The 22,921-nt window shown below is 47.1% G+C and overlaps 1 protein-coding gene across 13 annotated transcripts in view; it reads right to left on the reverse strand.

Annotated features, from left to right (window-relative positions):
- hppy (MAP4K3-like protein hppy) overlaps nt 1-22,921 on the reverse strand; it is a 210,819-nt gene that overhangs the window by 82,495 nt on the left and 105,403 nt on the right. For all 13 annotated transcript variants that reach the window (XM_055072865.2, XM_055072867.2, XM_055072866.2 and 10 more), the window contains exons 7-11: nt 22,159-22,240; nt 19,478-19,588; nt 15,314-15,392; nt 9,251-9,309; nt 947-1,038 (exon numbers count right to left, since the gene is read on the reverse strand). In XM_055072865.2, coding sequence (XP_054928840.2) covers nt 947-1,038; nt 9,251-9,309; nt 15,314-15,392; nt 19,478-19,588; nt 22,159-22,240 — 423 coding nt within the window. The remainder of the gene's footprint in view (nt 1-946; nt 1,039-9,250; nt 9,310-15,313; nt 15,393-19,477; nt 19,589-22,158; nt 22,241-22,921) is intronic.

Below are 22,921 nucleotides of genomic sequence, written 5' to 3' on the forward strand. Positions count from 1 at the left end.
TGAATGAACTAGATTAATCTAAAGTTGCTGCTGGAATGCCCTGAAGTGCTCCAAAGTGACCAATCGAATGTACCATTAGTGTGCATGATGAAACACTATGCAGTAAAACAGGCTCTCTGGCAAAACAGCTATTGCGCTGCCCTGCTGCTATTGTGCAGTTTTTTTCCCGAAAACACTGTAGAAATAAGTTTTAGAGTTCTAAGGAAAAAGATCTGCGAAAGTAGAATGAAGAGCCCACCCCAACACCAACCTGATAAAGAGCTTATATCATACATGAAGTAAGCTCCACTTAACAGGACAATTATTTTTTTATTGCATGGCCTCCAGTGCCGTGACATTAAGCGTGTAACAAACTGAGGCTAAAGCTACGCTAAGAGCTACAGTTTGCTCGAGCAATACAACAGCTATAACTACAGTTTCATGGCTTTTAAAACTACTTCCTCTGAACAACTGCTTATTTAACCATTCCTTGCACATGAAAAATGCCACCATCAATAGCGGTTGCCTCTCACTCTTGACCCCACATCTCTTTCCTAACTGTGTTCTGACAACTCTCACTTCTGCTTCGGAGATTGTCAGGCCTCTTTCACCGGGCAAGCATTCTGCATGCTACTTTCACTTATAAATAATTCCTTTAAATTTACACCCAAAGGCCACAATTAAGGCTGCGGGACAATGAAGGAGGGGCCTTCAAGTTAATCTTGGTTACTTGGGGTTCCTTAGCATGCAAGTAATTCTAAATACACAAGTATTTTCGCATTTACCTCCCCTGGAACCTAGAACAGAACCTGGGTGTTGCAGCCAGGAACAAAGCCCACCACCCCAAGCTTGGCAGCAGAAATTCCCACCCAACGAGCTACCCTTGTGGAGGGTTCTAAGTGTATCCGAACAGAACTAACGCTATCTCTCCAGTTACAACTACGAGGAGAGCGCAAGCAGCACTGACCGTTGGATCTCCTCTGTCTCGCTGTCGCGCTCCATCCACGCTGTTGCCAGGTCGTAGTGGTTGTTGCCCTGGCCGTTATGCACTGGTGCGTTCTGCGGGCACACCAAAATAATTGAAATGATGGCCTCTTGGCCTACGCTCGAAACCACACCACGCTTATACTATCACTGGGGCAGTCAGTTCCACTTACTAAAGTGGAACTGCAGTCAATCCCTGGTTATTGACTAAGCCACGTTAGACAAGAAAATATACTTTGTTTAAATTTGATATTCATTATATTGTTCCACTGGTAAGAGTCGTTCACTTTCAAAAGCTGTAGTAACGAAACCAAGATGGGACAAGGACACAGGAGGGCTATACGATGAGCCTATTCAGCAAGACAGCCAGCACTTCACAAGTACAAAAAGGAAACCTGTACAAAAGGAAGACTGTAGCCTGCGGTCTCATACCTCGCTGTATTTAAAGGCATAATCATGCCCCAGTTGTTATGATTGGACACAATGTACACTCGACAGCATATCAGTGGTCATTTGGTAGCTGGTGCGCTCTGTCAGAATACAGTAGAACCTCGTTCATACGTATTGGAAAAAAATGTTAGAAATAACATACTAACCGGGTAAACGTACCATCCGAAGTCACAAAAAGTTTGACAGAATGAACTGTAGTTGACGTCTATGTAATAAGAAGCGCTGTGTGAATCGGTGCAGCACGAGACGAGGACGCATGCCGAGCTGGCAGGGTCCGAGAGGCCCGAGAGGTGCATTGTAGTTCTTGAGGCTCTAGTCAAGCTTACGTTTGTGCTCCTCACGCTTTTTCAAGCAGATCATTTGGACGGGAGGCTTTGACGTGCCCACTCGGCACGGATCGGATCGTTGCCGCATGAAACGCCAACGCACGTAAAGCTGGTGGGCCCGAGTGACCCGAGACGAGACGCATATTGTTTTCGTATTGCCATGGCCACTGGATCAAAGCCAGATAAAAGTCAGTAGCTGTGGTAATGCGTAGCGTTTTAGGGTGGCGCTGGGAAACCGAGACGAAATGTAGCTGGTGGGCAACACCGGAATATGATGCCTACGATGCCGCCAGAGCGAACACGACACCCACTTCACAGTACCTCGGAATTGCGGCACGTTTGGGTGATCAACTATTAAAAGCATGCAGTATGCTTCCAATGGAATCACACGTGGTGAAACAGATAGGTGAAGATGCTTATCGGAATAGGGTTGGCGGCGATAGCTGTGAATTCGGCGTGCGACAACCCAAGAGGAGATTTGCTGACACCTGAATAGGATATTGAGTGCGTGCTGGCGTTTTCACGTAAGACAGACGGGTGAGTATCGTGGGGAAGCTGCTGCGGCAGGTGGCTACTGCTCTCGATCCCGCGTACCTGGGGTCTTTTGTTGTTTACATGGTATCCGGCGGGTGGAAAACGTATAATATTATTACGATATCATCGAGTGATGCTGAAGGTACGAGCCGCCGCGAGAACGACGACGAAGTGGGTCGGTGCCCTTTTGCCGCGAGCGAGTGTCGGCCTGGCGATCTGGCTCCAGTGTAAATAACCTGTATATAGCTTCTTTATTCTGTGTCTTTCCACACGTAACATTCTGGTGGAGGTCGGTGATCCCCGTCCTCACCACGGAACTCCGGAGTGGTCGGTACATCGAGCTTGTCACCATGCCTCCCGGTGACGAGACCGCCTCTGCATCGGCTTCGGCTTGTCCGACTGCTCCATTTATCACGGTTGCTCAACATCGCGACCCTGGCGTGTTCTCTGGCCTGGAGGGAGAGGACGTTGACGATTGGATCAAGCTCTACGAACACGCCAGTGCTAATAACAGGTGGGACCCAACGATTATGCTCGCCAATGGCATCTTTTATCTCGGCAGCACCCCACACGTGTGGCACCAAACGCATGACGACGAGATAAACAGCTGGGACAGTTTCAAAGAAAAGCTCAGGGAACTGTTCGGCGACCCCATTGGGCGCAAGGCTGCCGCGAGAAAGGCTCTTGCGTCTCGTGTTCAGACATCTACAGAGCCGTACGTTTCATAAATCCTCGACGTCTTGGCTCTCTGCCGCAAAGCTGACGATACTATGTCTGAGGCAGATAAAGTGTCGCATGTGCTCAAAGGCATCGCCGACGATGCTTTCAATTTGCTTGTTTTCGGCCACGTCTCGACTATCGACGCCATCATCAAAGAATGCCGTCGCCTTGAACAAGCTAAGAGCCGCCGTATCACACATCACATCACGCGGCTCCCCAACACTGCCGCTACGTCGACATGTGAGGGTCGACCGCGTCAAACCACCCCATGTGATGATGTCACTCGTATTGTTCGCCGCGAGCTCGAGGCCACCTGTTTGCCAGCTTTCTCCGCGACGCCGCCCGATCCACCAGCAACCACGATTGCGCTGATTCAGGCAGTCGTCAGAAAGGAATTTGAGAACATGGGTCTCAACTCCGTGTGTCCATCGTCTACACCAACGGTTCCCCAGTTCTCTAGCAGCCCTCCTCGTCCCCGGCAGCCTGTCTCTCCCACACCGCGCCGCAACCCGTCCGAAAGGCGTACCCCTGATGACAGGCCGATCTGCTTTCACTGCTGTCACATCGGCCACGTCGCTCGTCACTGCCGCAACCGATGGCCACCACCTCCTCGGACATACACCGCCGCTCATTCCCGCCCCTTTGGACCTTCTGTTCCCTATGCCACCCGCCATGACCCCATTGCTGCTGATGCTCCTGCCCCGAACCTTTGCTACAGCCGCTCGCCCTCACCTCGACGCCATCAGTCTCGTTCGCCCCAACCCCGTCGCTTCTCTCCGTCGCCTATCGCCTCCCGGATCCAGCCGCAAAACTAGGCACTGCAGCTTCTGGAGGTGAAGCTGCCTTGTCCACTCTGCCCTCAAATCCTCTGCTGACGTTGCACACGAACCAAAACCTTCTTGACGTTGACGTTGATGGCTATCCTGTCACGGCACTCATCGATACAGGTGCACATCTTTCTATTATGAAGGCTGCCTTCCGACGACGACTGAACAAGCTCCTCACCCCAGCGTCGGCACGCGTCGTCCGCGTTGCGGATGGCGGTACTGTGCCTATCATCGGCATGTGTACGGCACGTGTCAGCATCGCCGGCCGCCACACTCCTGTCCTCTTCACCGTGATTGCTCATTGCCCCCACGACCTCATTCTCGGCCTCAATTTTCTCTCCGCGCATTCTGCTGTTATTGACTGCTCTGCCAGTACCCTTCGCCTTGAGTTGCCGATTCTCACAGAACCTTCTGACTCACCCCAGTGCCGCCTACGCCACACCGGCTTTATTCGCCTGCCGCCAAAATCAATAGCCTATATTGAACTCTTGTCTTTCCCACCAGTCCCCGATGGCGAGTACCTCGTCACTCCTCTGCCCGACATTCCGCTACAGTATGACGTTACCGTGCCTCACAGTATACTTACCATTACGGCGAACCGCACTTTCATGCCTATCTTTAACTTTGGATTGGCAAAGCAAATTCTACCGCAAGGTATTTGCCTTGCCAACGTTGATTGTCTCGGCGACCATCACGTGGCAACATTATCGACCGATGCTTCTTGCGAGCTTAGGGGGCCCATCATGCCAGCCTCGGCCGCCGACCCCAAGATACAGAAAATGATTTCAACGGACCTGTCTTCTGCGCAGGCTGAAGACTTTTACCAAGTGTTATCGTCCTACAGAGATATTTTCGACTTCGACGATCGCCCTTTAGGCCAGACGCTCGCAGTCAAGCATCGGATTCTTACTGGCGATGCTACTCCTATTCACCGACGACCATATCGAGTTTCTGCGTCTGAACGCCGAGTAATTCAAAGTGAAGTCAACAAAATGCTAGACAAAAACATCATTGAGCCGTCTTCCAGTCCCTGGGCGTCACCTGTAGTGTTGGTTAAGAAGAAGGATGGCACGTGGCGCTTCTGTGTAGACTACCGCCATCTGAACAACATTACTAAGAAGGATGTCTACCCGCTCCCACGTATAGACGACGCCCTTGACTGCCTCCACGGTTCCAGTTATTTCTCTTCCATTGATCTTCGTTTTGGATACTGGCAGATTGCTGTTGACGACATGGACAGAGAAAAAACCGCGTTCATCACACCTGATGGCCTATACCAATTTAAAGTAATGCCGTTTGGATTATGCAACGCCCCTGCCACCTTTGAGCGTATGATGGACTCCTTGCTCCGTGGTTTCAAATGGTCCACCTGTCTATGCTACCTCGACGACGTCATCGTCTTCTCACCCACGTTCGACACTCACCTTGAGCGTCTAACAGCTATACTTGACGTATTTCGAAAGGCGAACCTACAACTTAACTCGTCCAAATGTCGTTTCGGCCGCCGCCAAATTACTGTTCTGGGCCACCTCGTTGACGCTTCCGGAGTACAGCCTGATCCCGACAAAACTCGCGTTGTCCGAGACTTTCCGGTTCCGAAGACAGCCGCAGACGTTCGAAGTTTTGTCGGGCTATGCTCGTACTTTCGTCGTTTTATTCAATATATTGCGGCAATTGCTAGACCCCTGACTAATCTATTGAAGAAAGGCGTACAATTCTTGTGGGGCCCTGAAGAAGCCGCCGCCTTCTCTCGTCTCGTCACTCTTCTCTCCTCACCACCCATTCTCGCCCACTTCGACCCTGATGCCCCTACAGAATTGCGTACCAGAATTGCCAGCGGTCATGGTGTAGGTGCCGTCTTGGCCCAGCGTCAGTGTGGCCAGGATCGTGTTATTGCTTATGCAAGCCGCCTCCTCACACCATCGGAGCGCAACTATTCCATTACGGAACGCGAATGCCTTGCTGTAGTCTGGGCGGTTGCGAAGTTCCGTCCCTACCTTTACGGTCGCCCTTTTTCCGTAGTCACTGACCATTATGCTCTCTGCTGGCTCTCATCGCTAAAGGATCCTACAGGCCGGCTTGGTCGATGGGCTTTGAGGCTACAAGAATTTTCATATTCCGTGATCTACAAGTCTGGCCGCTTGCACCAAGATGCTGACAGCTTGTCGCGTTACCCTGTTGACGACCCTGACTCCTCCAATATTACCAGTGCTGCTTGTGTATTCTCTGTGTCGCAGCTGCTTCATTTCGCCGACGAGCAACGTCGTGACGCCTACATCAGAGCACTCCTCGACCGTTTTGAACACTCTCCGGCCGACGCCACTTTACGCCTCTTCGTCCTCCGCGACGGTACTCTGTACCGTCGTAACCTTCATCCGGACGGCTCTGAGTTCCTACTTGTCATACCTAAGCACCTCCGCTCAACCGTTCTACAAGAACTTCACGACGCACCAACAGCAGGACACCTCGGCGTATCTCGAACCTATGACCGTGTACGTCGCCGTTTTTTCTGGCCGGGCCTTGCCCGTTCCGTACGACGTTACGTCGCCGCTTGTGAACTTTGCCAATGACGCAAGAAGCCTTCCCAGCTCCCCGCCGGTTACCTGCAGCAGCTCGACATCCCAGCCGAGCCCTTCCATCGTGTCGGCTTAGACCTTCTCGGCCCATTTCCGGTATCTACATCAGGAAACAAGTGGGTTGCAGTTGCGGTGGACTACGCGACCCGCTATGCCGTAACCCGCGCTCTTCCGACCAGTTGCGCAACTGATGTTGCGGACTTCCTCCTGCATGATATCATTTTGATTCATGGTGCCCCGCGTCAATTGCTAAAAGACCGTGGCCGTACGTTCTTAGCCAAAGTCATTGACGACATCATGCGTGCCTGCTCAATACAGTACAAATTTACCACCTCCTACCACCCTCAAACGAACGGCCTCACTGAGCGTTTCAACCACACCCTTACAGACATGCTATCCAAATACGTTTCAGACGACCACCGTGACTGGGACCACGCTCTACCTTACATTACATTTGCGTATAAGTCTTCCCGTCTCGAAACTGCTGGCTTTTCGCCTTTTTACCTCTTGTATGGCCGTGAACCGACGCTACCACTGGACACTGTGCTTCCGTCCACCACAGCTTCAACTAGCGCTTATGCCCATGACGCTATCGCCCATGCTGACCATGCTCGCCAACTTGCGCGCACTCGTCTACAAGTCTCTCAAGGCAAACAGAAGCAACGCTACGACCTCCGTCACTGTGATGTCCATTTTGTGCCCGGCGCCCTCGTGTTGCTTTGGTCACCATCACATAAAGTTGGGCTTTGTGAAAAGCTGCTTTCCTGCTACACAGGCCCATATCGCGTGCTTCGCCAAGTAACCGATGTCACCTACGAAATCGCTCTAGCCACGCCCACTACGTCCTCCACTGTGACAGCCAGTGACATTGTCCACGTCGCCCGACTCAAACCCTACAACTCTCCACGCGCCTTGGATATTTAACAGCACCGTGACGGCGCTTTTGCCGCCGGGGAGTAGTATTACGATATCATCGAGTGATGCTGAAGGTACGAGCCGCCGCGAGAACGACGACGAAGTGGGTCGGTGCCCTTTTGCCACGAGCGAGTGTCAGCCTGGCGATCTGGCTCCAGTGTAAATAACCTGTATATAGCTTCTTTATTCTGTGTCTTTCCACACGTAACAATATGATTGCAGTTAGGTGATTTACTTAACGTTGGTGACAAAAGATAACGTTTTCCGGGAACGTGTGAACCCGTAAGAAAGATGCGTAACTGTAGTGAGTAATTTATTGTGTACTTGATCCTGAACGTTGGTGCCCGGAAATTGTACATAACAGGATTGTATCAACGAGGTTCTACTGCACATGTGTTGCAAGGTAATACTGACAAAAGAAAATTCAGATTTACATTGTTAAATCTGTTCATTATATCGAAGTTTAACCACTAACTCCTAACTACAGTAGGATCACGATAAAAAACTCTCGGGACAGAGCAAAAAATTCATATCACTCGACATTTGTGCAATAATGTAAAAAAAAAACGAACTGAGAAATTAAGAGGCAATGAAACGGCCGACTTAGTTAAAATTTTCAATCTTTATTATTTCTTTGCCGAAAACTCAAGACCTTCCTTTATCTCACGGTGAAATATTTGGAAAAGATACGCAGCAGAAATTGACAAAATTTCACTTTCTTAGAGTGTTGCCTTCGAAATTTGAAAGAAAACCAGGCTTCAAGGCCACTGATCCCGCAAGTGTGATTTTCCGCTGACACAGCACCATCATGTTGGCATCACCGTACACGAGAGATTGCAGTTTCAGATAGCTGCAGCACCGTACATCTCCAAGCAGAAATAAAAGCAACAACAGCGAGTGCGAAAAGGGAGACCTGGCGTTACAATTCGTTAGTGCCGTAACGTGGCGGGCAGGAAGCGCTCCCGTTGACTGACACCAATTTGAATCACTGGCACGCGTGCTTTGCGCACATTTTGACAGCAGCAGGCTGAACACATGCGTTCAGAGGCTGACATCTCAATATCTTCCTGGTTGTCTAGGGTTTCTTTCGTTGCTGCGTCTTATCTGCTGTGTGACGTAGATGAGGACATCGTTTGCGCAACAACATAAGGGAATCTGTTTACTTTTCTGTGAGGTGCCGAAACTACTGCGTGTCTTGCGATCTTACAGGTGCAAAGATAGAAAAGTTTCAAATTGTCATCAGGCACTGAAGATGACACTCAAAGTCAGGCACTCAATAGTTAGCCCATTGTAAGATAATGAAATTGCACTGCAACTTTTGAAAAATTCATATCATCCCTTAATTCATACCAGGTGCGATCATATAACCGAGATTCTACTGTAGTTAATAATATAAGTGGGTCTGGGTTTCTTATTGCCAAGTCTCCGGCAAAACTCTCCAGGCACTCGGCACTGTTTCAGGAAGTTGGAATTAGTCCTCTTCTTTTATTTTTGTTCAAAAACTGATAGTTTGTCGTGTGTGCATTCTTCCCCTCCTTTAGAGTTATCGCATTTCAAAGATGGAACTTAACAAATGCATACACACTCAAAAGAAACGGGAAGAGTAACCTAGGGCTATAACTATCAATGACCACACATAATGTAGCTGTAACCACTGATGACAATGGGTGTTAAAATACTTTCCTCAAAATTTAAATTTAAGCAACTTGAGCTCTCTGCCAAAACATCCGTACAAACAAAATTAACAAAGAACATTCTTATTTCAGAGAACTTGTGTTTTTAAAGAGATTCTGGATGAAATATGCTGCTTGTCTTAAGCTACACATAGATTAATAATTGCTCTGAGGGAACTCTTTGCCTTCCTGGCCAAATTTTATCTAACAACCCTGAGATAACAATGAAAATTGTTGCAAAATAAAAGATAGAAAGAAGGCCTCACCTGATTTGTTGAGTCACCGAGCTCTGTGAAAACTCGTTGCTCAAAGCTGACATTGTCCACTGCAGAATGAAAAAATACAAGGGTTCACACTCAAGTACCTTGCTTTCAATTTATGTCCAGTACTTCAGAACAAGCTTTCGAATAATTTTGCAGCCACACAAGAGATCTCCCGAGAATGGGCGAGGATCCAGGGTAATAGAGTTACTGCACTCGTGCAATCATTTCTGTTGCAGCTATTTGCGCAACCTAATAATACCTTACATCCTATCTCGTGTTAGCCATGACGTCTGGGACTGTGTTCTCAGTCAATCCCATTTGCGGATAGCTTCATTTCTGCACGATGTGGTGCCCGGTGCGAATCAACCAAGTGATCAACCAAAAACGCAGCCTTGAGCTGCTAGTCTCAAGAAGCCAACCTCCTCTGACGCCACTCCTTCGTGAACCGACTCTAGGGAAATAGGTCCTGCATACATTTGCAGGGCCATTTCAAGGCAGCGATGGTAGCTTTAGTGATGCCTATGTCATAACTGGCAGTCCGCCACACCGCGATGTTGTGAATTGCTTTAATGCGATTGCCGAGCTTTGAGAACTTCGCCCAGTTTGTGGTATGTATGTTTGTCTGCACCTAACATCTTCCGATGCCAACTTTAGTCACTCGCTATGTGCCACTGGGCATGTGTCGCTCTTAAATACATAACCACTGTTGTATATATTCCAACAATCTTATCTGAATATTATTGCAACACGCACCACGCGTGGACCTTGCAGCAGCACTGTAGATGGAGCAGCATGTCCAGAGAGAAGTGTGACAGAGAAGCCTGGCTGCAGCGCAGGCTTCATACATGATGGCAGCGATGACAGCCGCCTCAAACTCACTTAGGCCGCAAGCCAGCTTTTCCACCAGCCCCGTCTTCTCGGCAAACACCCGCATGAGGCTGACATAACGTGCAGCTTCTACCACTGTCGGGCCTGGATCGCCCGTGCTGTCGCTGTCGTCCTCATCGCTGTTGTTACGCGACACTTCGGCAACAGAGGCAACTATAGCTTCGTCGGACATGTCCAGAGAAGTCTGAACATCGCTATCGATGTCCCTGAAGTCAGTGAAGGCAATGCCTTGGGTAACAACGTGCCACTCCAGCACTTCAGCGAACAGTGTTTCGCAAGCTTGGTCGATGGTGTCAGAAGACTGGTCGACAGCGTCAGAAGACTGGTCAACAGCGTCAGAAGACTGGTCGACAGCGTCAGAAGACTGGTCGACGGCGTCAGAAGACTGGTCGACGGCGTCAGAAGACTGGTCGACGGCGCCGCTAGCATCCTCTGCGTCACCCGCACACACCGTGAAGCCAGCACGCTTGAAGCAGCTCTGCCCACTCAGCGATTCAACATGGCGCCACGAGTATTCGAGCAGGTGAACTGCGCCCAGCAGGTCAATTCAAAAAATCTTGCCACACTCAAAGGCCAGAAGAATTCTGCGCAGCAGATTCTTTTTGTAGAGCTGTTTCACAGCCCGAATGACACCTTGGCTCAAGGGCTTTGCAATTGCTGTGGTGTTAGGAGGCAGAAACACCAATTTTACAGCCGCAAGGTTATCAAGCGCGACATGCGCCGACGCATTATCCAAGATAACAACAACTTTTCTGTTTTTCGCCGCGAAACGGCGGTCAATGAGACACATGTGCATTTCAAAAAGTTTCAATGTCATCCACGCTTTCGTATTGCTGCTGTAGACAACTCCAGAGGGTAGTCGGGCGCCTTTAAAACATTTCGGCTTGGCCAACTTCGCAATCACGAGAAGTGGAAGTTTTTTAGTTGCCGACATGTTTACACCGAACGCAACTGAAATCCTGTCCTTGACATGCTTGCCGCCGGTGCATGTCTCACCTTTAAACACAGCCATCCTGTTTGGCAGCAGCTTGAAGAATAGGGCCAACTCATCTATGTTGAAGATATCGTCGGGTGTGTAGTCCGTCAAGATGTGCCTCAGATGACCATTTTGCCATTGTTCTGTGCCATCCACGTCGTGAGCGGCACCTTCTCCTGAAACGACTCTGGTGCTTACGCCGTGCCTCGCCTTAAACCTCACCAGCCAGCCATTGCTGCATACGAAGTCATCGTGGCATACGAAGTCATCGTGGCCTTCTCCACAAGTAGGGGTCCACTAACAGGCAAGTTTTTCGACCGCGCTGCTTTTAACCAGTTCACCAGCGCCTCCTCCACATCAGGAAAAGTCGAACCTCGTATACAACACCTTTTCGCGATCGCAGCAGCACTGCCGAACAACTTTTCCTTTGCATTCCAGATGCCACACACTGTAGTTTAAGGTAAATCCCTTTCGCGTGCCAGCGCCGACTTCGTCATGCCACGTTTGATGGCATGAACGATGTCCATTTTTTCTTGAGTGCTAAGCAGGCGGTGTTTCCGTCCGAGCTTCGGCATGACGAGAGTCCTAGCTTGCACAACATCACAACGCTTTCTCGTAGGAAATAAAGAATGCTCTCTAGCACGGCGCCGAAGTGATGTTGATGTTAATGTGTCTTCTCGGGTGGATAGATGGATGAATGCTTCACCCTTCCAAGCGCCCTCTGCGTTTGCGCTTGGAGGCCGTTCGGATCTCTGAGGCTTGTTGTTCTGCCAGGCCGCCCGACGGGGACGATGTACCACCATTATCGCGCGACGAAAAGTGAAAACACTACTTTTTAACCGATACATATGCAACAAGCTGGTACGGTTTGTACGGATACAAAATGCATTATGTTCAATGGCCGCTGAGTCAGGGATTTCACTTTACTACTTTTAAAACGGAACTACTGTTTAAGCGGGTACGGCTTAACGAGTTCTTACTGTATACAGTCGAACCTCGATATAACGAACCTCAATTTAACTAAATTCTCGAAATAACGCACTTTCTATTTTTCCCAATATCTGCCCCATTGAAAACCATGTGTATTTTTTCGAGATTTAACGAGGTCACTTTATACTGTACTTCCGATTTAACGAAGTCCTCGCGCATCGCACGCACGTACCAGGAGCCTCCTTGACAGGCAGACGAAAACTTTAGCCGGGCATACAGCGCTTCGCATGCGCCCTTAATGCTCAAATTTTCCCGGCGCGCTTCAGTACGTGGATCAGAACGTGCCGCTGCACCATCTATCGTGCACGTATGAAACCCGCAGCGGACGCGCTCCTGTAGTGCTAACCGGAGTGCTTCAGAAGTTCCGGAACGCGTCACGCTATGACGTCACCGGCCTGTTGGAAAGGGAAAGCGCCAACCGGAAGTAAGTTTACGAACAGCGGTCGTTGAACACGTTTTCTCAGTTGGTTACCGTATTTACACGTTTGTAAGTCGACCACTTTTTTTTAAATTTGAAAGTCTGAAGTTGGGGGGGGGGGGGGGTCGACTTACAATCGAAACCAAAACATGGCCCCGCCAAAAAAGCGAGACCAATGGGAGCTACAACGTAGTTACAATTTTATGTTTGCTCTATGGCCCTACTCGTATCTTTTCACTATCCCGCGTGTTTGTTCGCTTTTCGGAAGAGTTTTTAAAACATTTTTGAGAGTTTTACACTGCATGCAACACTCATGGGGGGGGGGGGTGTCAATAGTGGATGGAAGCGCCGCTGTTCCCATTTGCGGCGGCACCCTGAGAACGGCGGCGCTTGCGGGGAGTATTGGTAGTTGATGGAAGAGCAGACACCTTTCTCTGTTGAAAGGCATTGGCAATGGTTTGATGCGTTCCACTTGACTGCCGGCTACGTGCTACTTCTATGCTTCCCCAGTCGTCATGAGTGCTCCAGGCCCACTAATCGTTCGGCACTCGTTCACAGCAGCGTTTAAGAGGGCTGCCATCCTTTACGCCGAAGAAACAAATCACAAACGGGTGGTGCGAGAGTGGCGACTGCAGCGAAGCGAAATTTTCGCCTGGGACGGCAAGTGAGAAATTTCTCACGTGCCGAAGTCTGGACGCTTTCCGGAGCTGTAGGCTAAGCTTGCGGCATACGTCGCTGAAATGCGTGATAGCTATACCGAAGCAAATCATGGATGCGCTGGATCTCTTACGCACGTATGCGGGCGCGCACTCGCGAGAGCAAGCCTTAGCAGCCCTGTCAACTTACGAGCGCCTTATAACCCCGACGCTTATTAAAAAGCGGCAGATGAAGCTGACGGAGTTCCTCGCTACCACCTGAGTTGCATAGAATTGCTCTGTGGAAAGTTAAATAAAATATTACAGCGTTCATGAATCAACGTCGTCATTGCTTTACTGAGCGCAGTATCATCCGATGGCTGCGAGCGTTAAGTGCTCTAATGGTAAGTGGTGGCCTCATGGATCCACCAAGTTAATACTACTTCCAATTTTCTTCGAAAGAATATTCAAGTTGATAGCTCTGGTATGTGCATAATTTTTTTTTCTTTGCGCCACGGTTGCCATGTCTTCGGGAAAGGAAATTTTTTTTTTTAGTGATGACAAATTATGATGATGATGGCACTGATGGCCACATCTAGTGGCAGCTATGAGCACTAGGCGCGGCGCTTGCTGCAGACCTGCTCTTCACCGTACGCGTAATGGAGAAAAATGTGTTCGTACCCGCTGGCTATCGGGCATCACGCCCTTGGTTGTGTTATTAGTTCCGGGGCTTATTGGCTATATTTGTAATCTTGCTATCTACAAGGTGCCATACGCCAGGAGTGTTCCAAGAACCTGCATCTTTATTTGGACTGCTGAAACATGCGAACCTCGACTTAACGAAACTCGCAATTTAACGAAATTTTCGGCTGCAAATTGGACTTCGTTATATCGAGGTTCGACTGTATATAAAAACAAAGTGCTTCATTAGCAGAGGTCTCTCTGTGGCTTCTGCTGTGAATCATGCCCAGGCGTCACCCAAGCGCTGCCTCTCGCAATCTTCCGACTAGCGAAACATTCGAGCCACACTTTGCTCTGTTTGCAACAGGCTGAACAAGACAGATTGTCCGCACCAGCCAATATATCGTAAAATGAAAACACATATAGAGCTGTGCTCAAATTTCGCATTAGGGAGTACTGTAATCGTCGGTGAATTTCTTTCCTCCACACCTTTCCTTACGTGTTGCGATTAGGAAGACGACGACTAGACAACTGGAGATGACGAGGACAAAGCTATGTGCCTTCCAAGTGGCTTCCAGCCTACCACTGCAAGCAGCTCATGTGATCGAGGCATGGGCTCTGGCCAAAGACTCTGTTTAGCCTCTAAAATCAGTGCACACGCTGCGTGTCTCATCTAGCTTTCACACGACAATTACAGGGGAATTGAAAGCCACATCGTGTGGGCTCGACATACCGTGTTGCTTGTGCTGCATTCATCTATGAATAATATTCACACCTGCTTCCATTTCACAGCAGTATTTTATGACCAGGCGGTGAAACTGTTCGTGTGACACTCCCTCCTAGTTTTGAATCTTCCTCCAGCTTAATCTATCTATAATGTTTCTATATTGCTTTGTTTGTGTTAAAGGGAAGCTGGGCAGGTTAGAAGAATTGGATGATTTACGGTGGTTTGGAAGGCCACCACAGTATAATTCAACTCCTGAAGTTATTTTCGCGATATTCGCATAGCAGCGCTATAATTGCGTTGAAATTTTCGCTGAAGCTCCGCCTCCTCTCGCGTGCCAGGCCTAATGGCGAAAGGCGGGGCACGAGGATGACGTAAATACAGGGGTCACGTGAGCCCTCCATTCAAATCACGCACCTCGCCGCTACCCAAGATGAGGTCACGATCGTCTTCGCCACCAGATCCCGTCAACTGACGCGCGGCATCTCCCACAGACGCTGCGGCTTGTTTTTCTAAATAGAGCGAGTAGTGGTGACTTCTGGCCTGTTAAACTATGATTTTTGTATTCAGGGAGTGAAAAATTATAATTCGACGAAAGCTCACTTTTTTTTAAAAAGTGCTTCAGCTGCGCTTTAAGCCTCCCCCATGAAGCGCTCTGTGCTGTGAATTATGTAGTTTAAATAACCACACACAAAAAAACCCACAAAATTTATATATTTATAGAGCCCGAACAAGGAAAATGCATGCAACTCACTGTTGAGTTCCGAATGTGCCCTTTCCGCTGTCCTTGCAGACCGCTGGGACGCAATCCTTTGTGGCACGTTGTACAGGATCTGCACATGACAGATCACAAGTCAAAGTAATATAAAATGCCTACAAACTAAGACAGCTGAGATGACCTCAAACTTCGAGCCAAATTATAAGGAAGGTTATGAGCTATACCATCACAAGCATTCACTGCTTATTATAGATGCCTTGCTAAATAGACATGGCTATAATGGGAAGAAGCAGTGAGGTGAAATTTACACAAGCTGCGCTCAGAAGTCTTACATAAAGGGAATCTTTTCTCATTACAACAGAATGATTAAGCACAGAGAGGCAGCCATTAATTTAGGCAGTTAGTTAACCTAATGCGTTTTTATAGAACCCTTCTAGTACATTCTTCCCGGTACTGCAGTAATACCAAATGCTGCATAAATAAGGAAGCGTATGTCATAGTTAAACTGCTGGTTCATATACAATAAAATTTTCTTTTATATATTTCATTTATTATGACGTCTGGGTGAGGTACTTGCTTGTTTCATCTTTTTCATAAAACATAAATAGAAAGCAAGCGTCACTTTTGGTGATGCCAGCCCAAAACAAAGTAATTATTTTATTAAACTTTGAACCCACTGTTCTGCTGTAACAATGTGACTGATAGCACCACCATTCCTTTCACTAACAAAATTAATTTCTCGGTGTGGGATCACCAAAAAATTATGCGCGTTTCCGATTACTTCTGGACGAAATACGAAAGTAACACACCCTAACCTTGCATTAAAAGGACACTAAAAAGAAAAATGATTACAACTGTATTAGTAAATGACCCTTCCACAATAGCAAGATGGCCAGTATACCCGCGACACTGCGAAAAGGCGCTCGGTAAGCGAGAAAACGCGCAAGAATCAGAGACCCACGACGACCACGCCTTGCAGCTTCTGCACCAACTTACCGTCATGTCACGAATTCCGACGCCGCTTGGTCGGGCCTATTCAATTCTTTGTCCGCTAACACTGAATACACTGTGTTCTAAAGAAGTCAAGGAATGAACGTCGTAAGTTTCTGGAACTATTACTGAGCCAATGCAGCCTCATTATGAAAGAAAAGAAGAAATACTTTGAAATTCATGTCACACTCATGTAGCCGCACTAGGGTTTCAGCACAAAATTAAAAAATATAACTTGCAACTTCATTTTCTTTTCTAATACAGTGGAACCCCGTTCATACGTTTTTCACCGGACCGGGGGAAAAAAACGTAACAGCCAGGAAAACGCAACATTGAGGAAAGCTCCGAAAATGAATGAAAAAAGTGCAGCTTCAACTATAGACAATTTATTTCCACAGAGTGCGCTTAGGACTTAAAAAAGTCTAGAATGGTGGCTTGCCGTTTCTTTCGCTCGCTATAAATCGCCACACGTTTCTCAATACCCTGGAAGGCCGCATTGCTGTCAGCGTCGCTGTGAGGTGCGACGTACCTGCGGAGGAGGTCCAGAGCCGCGACGGCTTCTCCAAAGCTAGGATTTGGCAACTCCCCGGCATCATGCGGCTCGTGCTCCTTGTCACCGCGCCACGGCAATGGCAACGGACGAACGAATATCCGCGGGAAATTTTGCCCTCTTTGGCGTAATCATGCTAACGTGCTAACGATTGTTTAGTATTGCTGCGCAGCGCGCGCGTCCGAGCAGCCCGGTTGCGCGCAGCGCGGCGTGGGAGAAACGTAAACAAGAGAGGAGAGCAGGCCCGATAGGCGGAGCAACGCCACGAGCAACGCCAACTTTCGGTTTCACTTTAGCTTCACAAAGAGTGACGTCAGGGCCTCTCCCGAGTTTCCTTCCTCCGTGAGTCGACCCGTCCAACAACCAAGCGGTGACCGTAATCACAGTGATGATAGTAAGATCATTTTTCACGAATGGCCACTTAGTGGCGGCCTCATGCGGCCTCTCGAACTGGCGTGCGGCTTCTTGCAGCCAGTTCTATAGCCAAGCCCGGCCAAGCCCAGCCAAAACTAGTCAAAAGCCAAAATGGCGGTTGGAGCGCGTTGTCTACTTTAGACCAGGCTGGTTCGGGGTGCTAAGTTGCGACGTATCATGCGGGAACGTTTTCACAGCTACAACGTAACAGCGGGGTTCCTTATACATTGGATCCTATGGAAGCTATGCCGGGACCGGATGAAAACGACGTAGCAGCCGGGAAAACGCAGCAGTGAGGAACGTAACAGCGGGGTTCTACTGTAATCAACCTATTGTTAGGGAATTAATAAAAATATTGTTTTCAAAGAATACTTTATCAGCCTAAGCTGATTCGTGCTTTTTTTTTTTAGTGTCGCTTTGAACTAAGTGCTCCCAGGGTTTGCCCAAAACATTCAGCTCAATATCGATGGAAAATTCAAGGAGATGCTCAATTACGAAATTCAAGTAGTAGCTTGAAACACGGCTTATTTGCATACATGAAGTAAAAAATATTAAAGTTTCCTTCTTCCTAGCTGCATTTTTTTACAACCAAGCTGCCACTGAGTTGGACACACGCTTCAAGCTTTTCAGGTGGCTTTTCAAGGTCAATTTTTCCATTGCAGTGATGTCAATCGCCTTCTGGCACATCGCACACTTTGCTCACTGGGGATTAGTAGTGTCCAGTTTCGCCCAAAGAAACTCGTCATGTTAAAGCTAGATGGCTGAAGCTTACTTTCCTCCAGCTATATCTAATGCCCAGGACTCAGAACAAGGAGCCTTGACGGCTACAATGTGAACCAGCTAGAACAACCACAAAAAACGTTGGTATGGCTTGGTCAATTGATTTCACTTTGTCTAGCACCACGACGGCAATGGTGATTTAAACAAGCCTGTCATCAGTGGTTGTGGACATGGCAGACTGCAATCGCTAAGCAAAACTCTCAAAAGAGAACACATCGGATCATTTCCCTATAGACATTGTCCATGGCACAGTGCTGATGCAAAGCTTGGTACATTTAATGTGCAGAAGTCACCCCCACCGCAGTTTTGAAGGAAATCAAGGAGTGCATTTATTTTCAAGGATTTCAAGGAGCTGTACGAACCCTGTGCACTGCAAAGTGCCACACGTGAATATTTGAGTACTACTACTACGTCGTACACAGCAGCGAGAAGACTAGGGAGATCCAAGGAACTCAATTTTTACTAGTCACAATGCCACAAGGTAACAGGAAATGAAGCCAGAGAAAGCATGGGGGAAGTCAACTCACGTGGGTCTGGCCTCCCATTTTCCTAATTTAAATTAAATGCAGCAATTAACTTCCTCTGCGCTTTTTCTGGCTTCATTGTTACTTTGTGTGGTTGCAATGTACGCACTAGCAGTTCAACCAGAAGGGCCATGTATAACGGACCCTAACATACTGCCAGAATGCACAAGCCAAACCACATACAAATATGCGTTAGCATCATGGGTGGCAGGCATCAGCAACGTTATTAGTAAGAAAAAACATGTAAGTGAAGACCATGTTGGTGAAGTTGCTACATGCTTGGTTTTCTACACGGCAGACCGAATGCAATGCTGCCTCAGGAAGGACCTTTCTAACAACAAGTGCGACCCACTACACTACCTAATATGGGAAGATACCATCAAGGTTAGCATAGACATGAAGTGTTTTTGGCTATGCTCACCTCCCATCAATAAATATGATGGATCTGACAAACATCTCCTTACATATGTTCAGTACAGTTTACTGTTAAAAGAAATATGAAGTTAATACTGTAACGTTGATTAGGACAGAGATGTAGCATCAAAGCCCACATGTGATTTTTTAAGCACTAAACAAACGAAAAAAATTTTTCGGCCCACTTTTGACATTCTCATTTACTCTTTTTGCGACCTTGTATATTTATTCGGCACATGTTTTCAATAAACCTTCAGTTGAGACAGCGTTGATCTCCTGCCTAAACTGTTTTTTTTTTTTTGCCTCCGTCCTTTTGTGCTGTAAATCATGATTACATCAACCACTTTTCTCTGATGAATGTGAATAAATGACCAAACTATACTGCCTTTATTAACTGGTAAACTGTTTCTTTTGACTGTGGATCACATTGTTCATCAACATTTAAGGCGACACCACTGTGAAGAGATAATAGCTGATGCAGTGTTACAAAGCAAAGGGTGAGAGTACAACAAATGGAAAAGCACGAACCCCATCGTCGTCGGGGTCCAGTTCACTGTAGTTGTTGTGCGGGTTGTTGACTTTCTCTAGGAGTTCCCTTGCCAGCCGCTTGGTCAGGTGGTCTCCATTGAGGAAAGGGTGCTGCACCGTGCAGAGAGACAGAGAGAGAGTGCAATAGAGGAGCGTTGAAGATGCAGTGTCTGAATCACAACTAGATTCTTCACTGGGGCCATTACATATTTCCACACTGCACCTCCTTACAGGCCTACGTGGGCGCCGAGTTAGGGTTTACATGAATGTGAAAACACAGAAAAGCCAGGATAATCAGCAGCTAGCATAAAATAATAAGATTTAAGATGGAAAGTACAAAGCTTGATTCATGACTCGATCCCAAAGCAATTCCACGGCTGTGAGAGACTCTGTACAGTGGAGGGCCCCACATTAACACTGACCCCATGTGATTCTTTAATGCTCACACAAATCTCCATACATAAGCGTGTTTGCATTTTGCCACAGTTGAAATGCGACCCCGTGGCCGGCAGCAGAATGCCGTAGCAACTGCACCACCACGGCAGGTGAAAGTACAAGGCAATGGACAGACATCATTATGCAATGGTACATGTAGTGCTCTGCATGCTAATAAAACGAGTACCAAGAATAATGGCTGTAGTACAGGGTATCACATTGCGGTCTTATACAGGAATCATGTAGTCAAACATTACCATAACGAAGTTGCATCCTACAGAAACATACCTTTGTCAAGTCAGACATTCGTTAAAGGCATACACTCATTACATGCAGATGTCAATGAAAAGCATTTTAGATACATTTCATTACATCAAGTGATTAATTAATCGAGGTTTGTTATACCGACGTTCCATAGCAGTCCACAAGATTATTACAATGCATGATTGCAAGAGGCTAAGGCAATGAAGTGAACGCTTATGTGAGGTTAGGGTCGTGCTCTGTACCGATTGCCTTCGGCGGTATCCCTTTCAGCAGATGCTCACTGGCTAAGCAAATGAGCAGAATGCGCTTTGCTCCAACGAGTTGTCATGCCCGACTTTATTCCAGACAAAAGTGAAAATATATCCACGAGTAATCAGCGGTGAACATGGGTTCTGATGTCAATTGAAATGCATTGCAATATACATGTGGGAGCATAAAGCAGAAGAATGCGAGGTCTGGCCCCATAAATGCATTTTGTGAAAAAGGCTTACCGCCAAGCACACACAAAGCGGAGCATCCCTGCCATAAGCGTGTCGCCTTAGAATACTTATAGGAGAGATGTTGCAGTTGAAGTGAATTGCTCTAAGTAGACTTACATTCATCCAACTTTTATTAATTCGATATTGGCTAATTTGGTCTGGACTGATGGTCCCAGCAAGCACCCATACATTTCCATGAACCCAAACTTCCATTATTTGGATTTCAGAATTTCCCTTCACCGAATAATTTGAACTTGTCTTGTCAGCTTCGATGCAATACAGTTGTGCTGTACAATAAAGCATGTGCAATTTGTTGCAGTGAAGCATACCAACAATGGAAAGGGGCCACTGTCATGGGACATACTACATGTTCCGGTCATGTCTCCAATCACCTAGATGTCGAATAAGCGTACTGGCAGCCATTCAGTGCTGTTTATGACGTTGCTGTGGTGATTTGAGCACTTGTTCCCCCCGCCATGCATATCTTATATGTGACACCGTTAGTGGGGCCTAGTGTGCATTCCTTAATTATAAGCGCACGCACGCACCGTAAACTGAGAAACAAAGAAAAACAATCTGTGTTTTAGAAAAATTAGCAATAACAAAGGTGCTAAAATGAAAAAAAGAACTCCAATATTAGAAAGTCAAAGCAACGTGTAAAGCTAACAAAACAACAAAACTCTGAGGGCCTTCAAATAAACTTATTAGCCGCCTCGGTACTTGTACTGTGACCGGAGATGGCACATGTACATGTGTAAATTAAAGAACACATGCAATTAAATTAAAGAAAACTGGCACCGTTCCTCGCTTGGTGTACTTCAACGTGTATATAGGCTGTATTGAGATGAAGCTAACCTTAAAGGCAACACTTCCAAGTGAATCAACGCGTGTGCTGGCATTTTCTTTTCAGCCTTTTGTTTAATTCAACCTGCCAGATAATTTGACCAGCTTCGTTGGTCCCATCATGATAGAATTAAATGAAGTCAACTGTACACACTAGTAAATGTCACATACATGTACCACAAATGCTCAAAATTATTCCAGATCACACTGTTTTTCGATTTAGCAACAATGCACCAACTAATCCAACAGCAAACTTGCTTGAAGTGTGCCATGTTTGCTCTGCAAAGTGCAAGAAAACTGTTGTGAACATGTCACGAATATGACTGGAACTCTGTAGAGCTCTATTGGTCAACGTAAACTGCAAGCAATTTGGATGAAGGTGGGTGAATGCGGTCAATAGTACTGCCGATCCAGGTCATCCAAAGGACATGGTAATGGGCATTGAGATTGCAGTTCAAGGTGACGACAACTTTGACCCTGTGACAGGTATCACAGAAGTGGTTCCTCAGGCATGTCCACGACCTGATCTCATGCAAAGCATTTGCTAATAGAGATGGAAGTACTAAACTCATTATTTCATTACTCTCTGTTCCCATGTTTTGCCAGCCCTGCAATACTTGCACCACATATACAATACTTCTGTAGTACAGCGTGACTTACCATGAGTAACCGCTCTGCTGTGGGCCTCTTCTTGGGGTTCTTGGTCAGGGCCACCTTGACAAAGTGGTGGAAGTTCTGGGACCTGCGCCAGGAAATGTGCAAGGTTACACACAGGACACCACCAGATGAAGTGGCATATGCACATAGCCTCTGTGATCATTGTACACATGTTTTTGTTGTGTGTAAGTGTGTGTGTGCATGCACGAGGTAAAAAAAGAAATCCAATCATATGGGGTTTATTGTCCCATAGTAACTAACGCCTGGGTAGGAGTGTGCAAATATTGAACACCTTTGTATTGACAAATCAAATAGTGTCCTTTTCGATCTGGCCTTCCATTCAAATATAGTCACCATTTGTATACATGAGTACCTCTTGATTCATTTTTGAATATTTTAAAACGTCAACTGTGCGCAATCAAGCATAAGGTTAACGTGAGAACTTGTGCTGTCGGAGCAAGCTATGTCACTCGGGGAGCCTAACCTGATTGTCTATACAGCTATCATTTGCATCCTCCAAAGAGTCCTGTGAATATGAAGAGAGTGCTTATTTGTTCTTCATGCTTCATAACTGCTTTTAATAAACAATGCTTCATAATGTACAATGCAATGACAGAAACCTGCTAACGCTACATATACTAGGATGTGAGCGTCATTTTTGTATAAATTGTGAAAATGACTGGTCATTATTTGAAAACTCTTCAAAAGCATCCCATATTCTATATTCAATCCAGTCTCAAAAATTACAATTAGCATACCCCTACAC

Source organism: Dermacentor andersoni, chromosome 7 (assembly GCF_023375885.2).
Source record: "Dermacentor andersoni chromosome 7, qqDerAnde1_hic_scaffold, whole genome shotgun sequence".
Classification (NCBI taxonomy): domain Eukaryota; kingdom Metazoa; phylum Arthropoda; class Arachnida; order Ixodida; family Ixodidae; genus Dermacentor; species Dermacentor andersoni.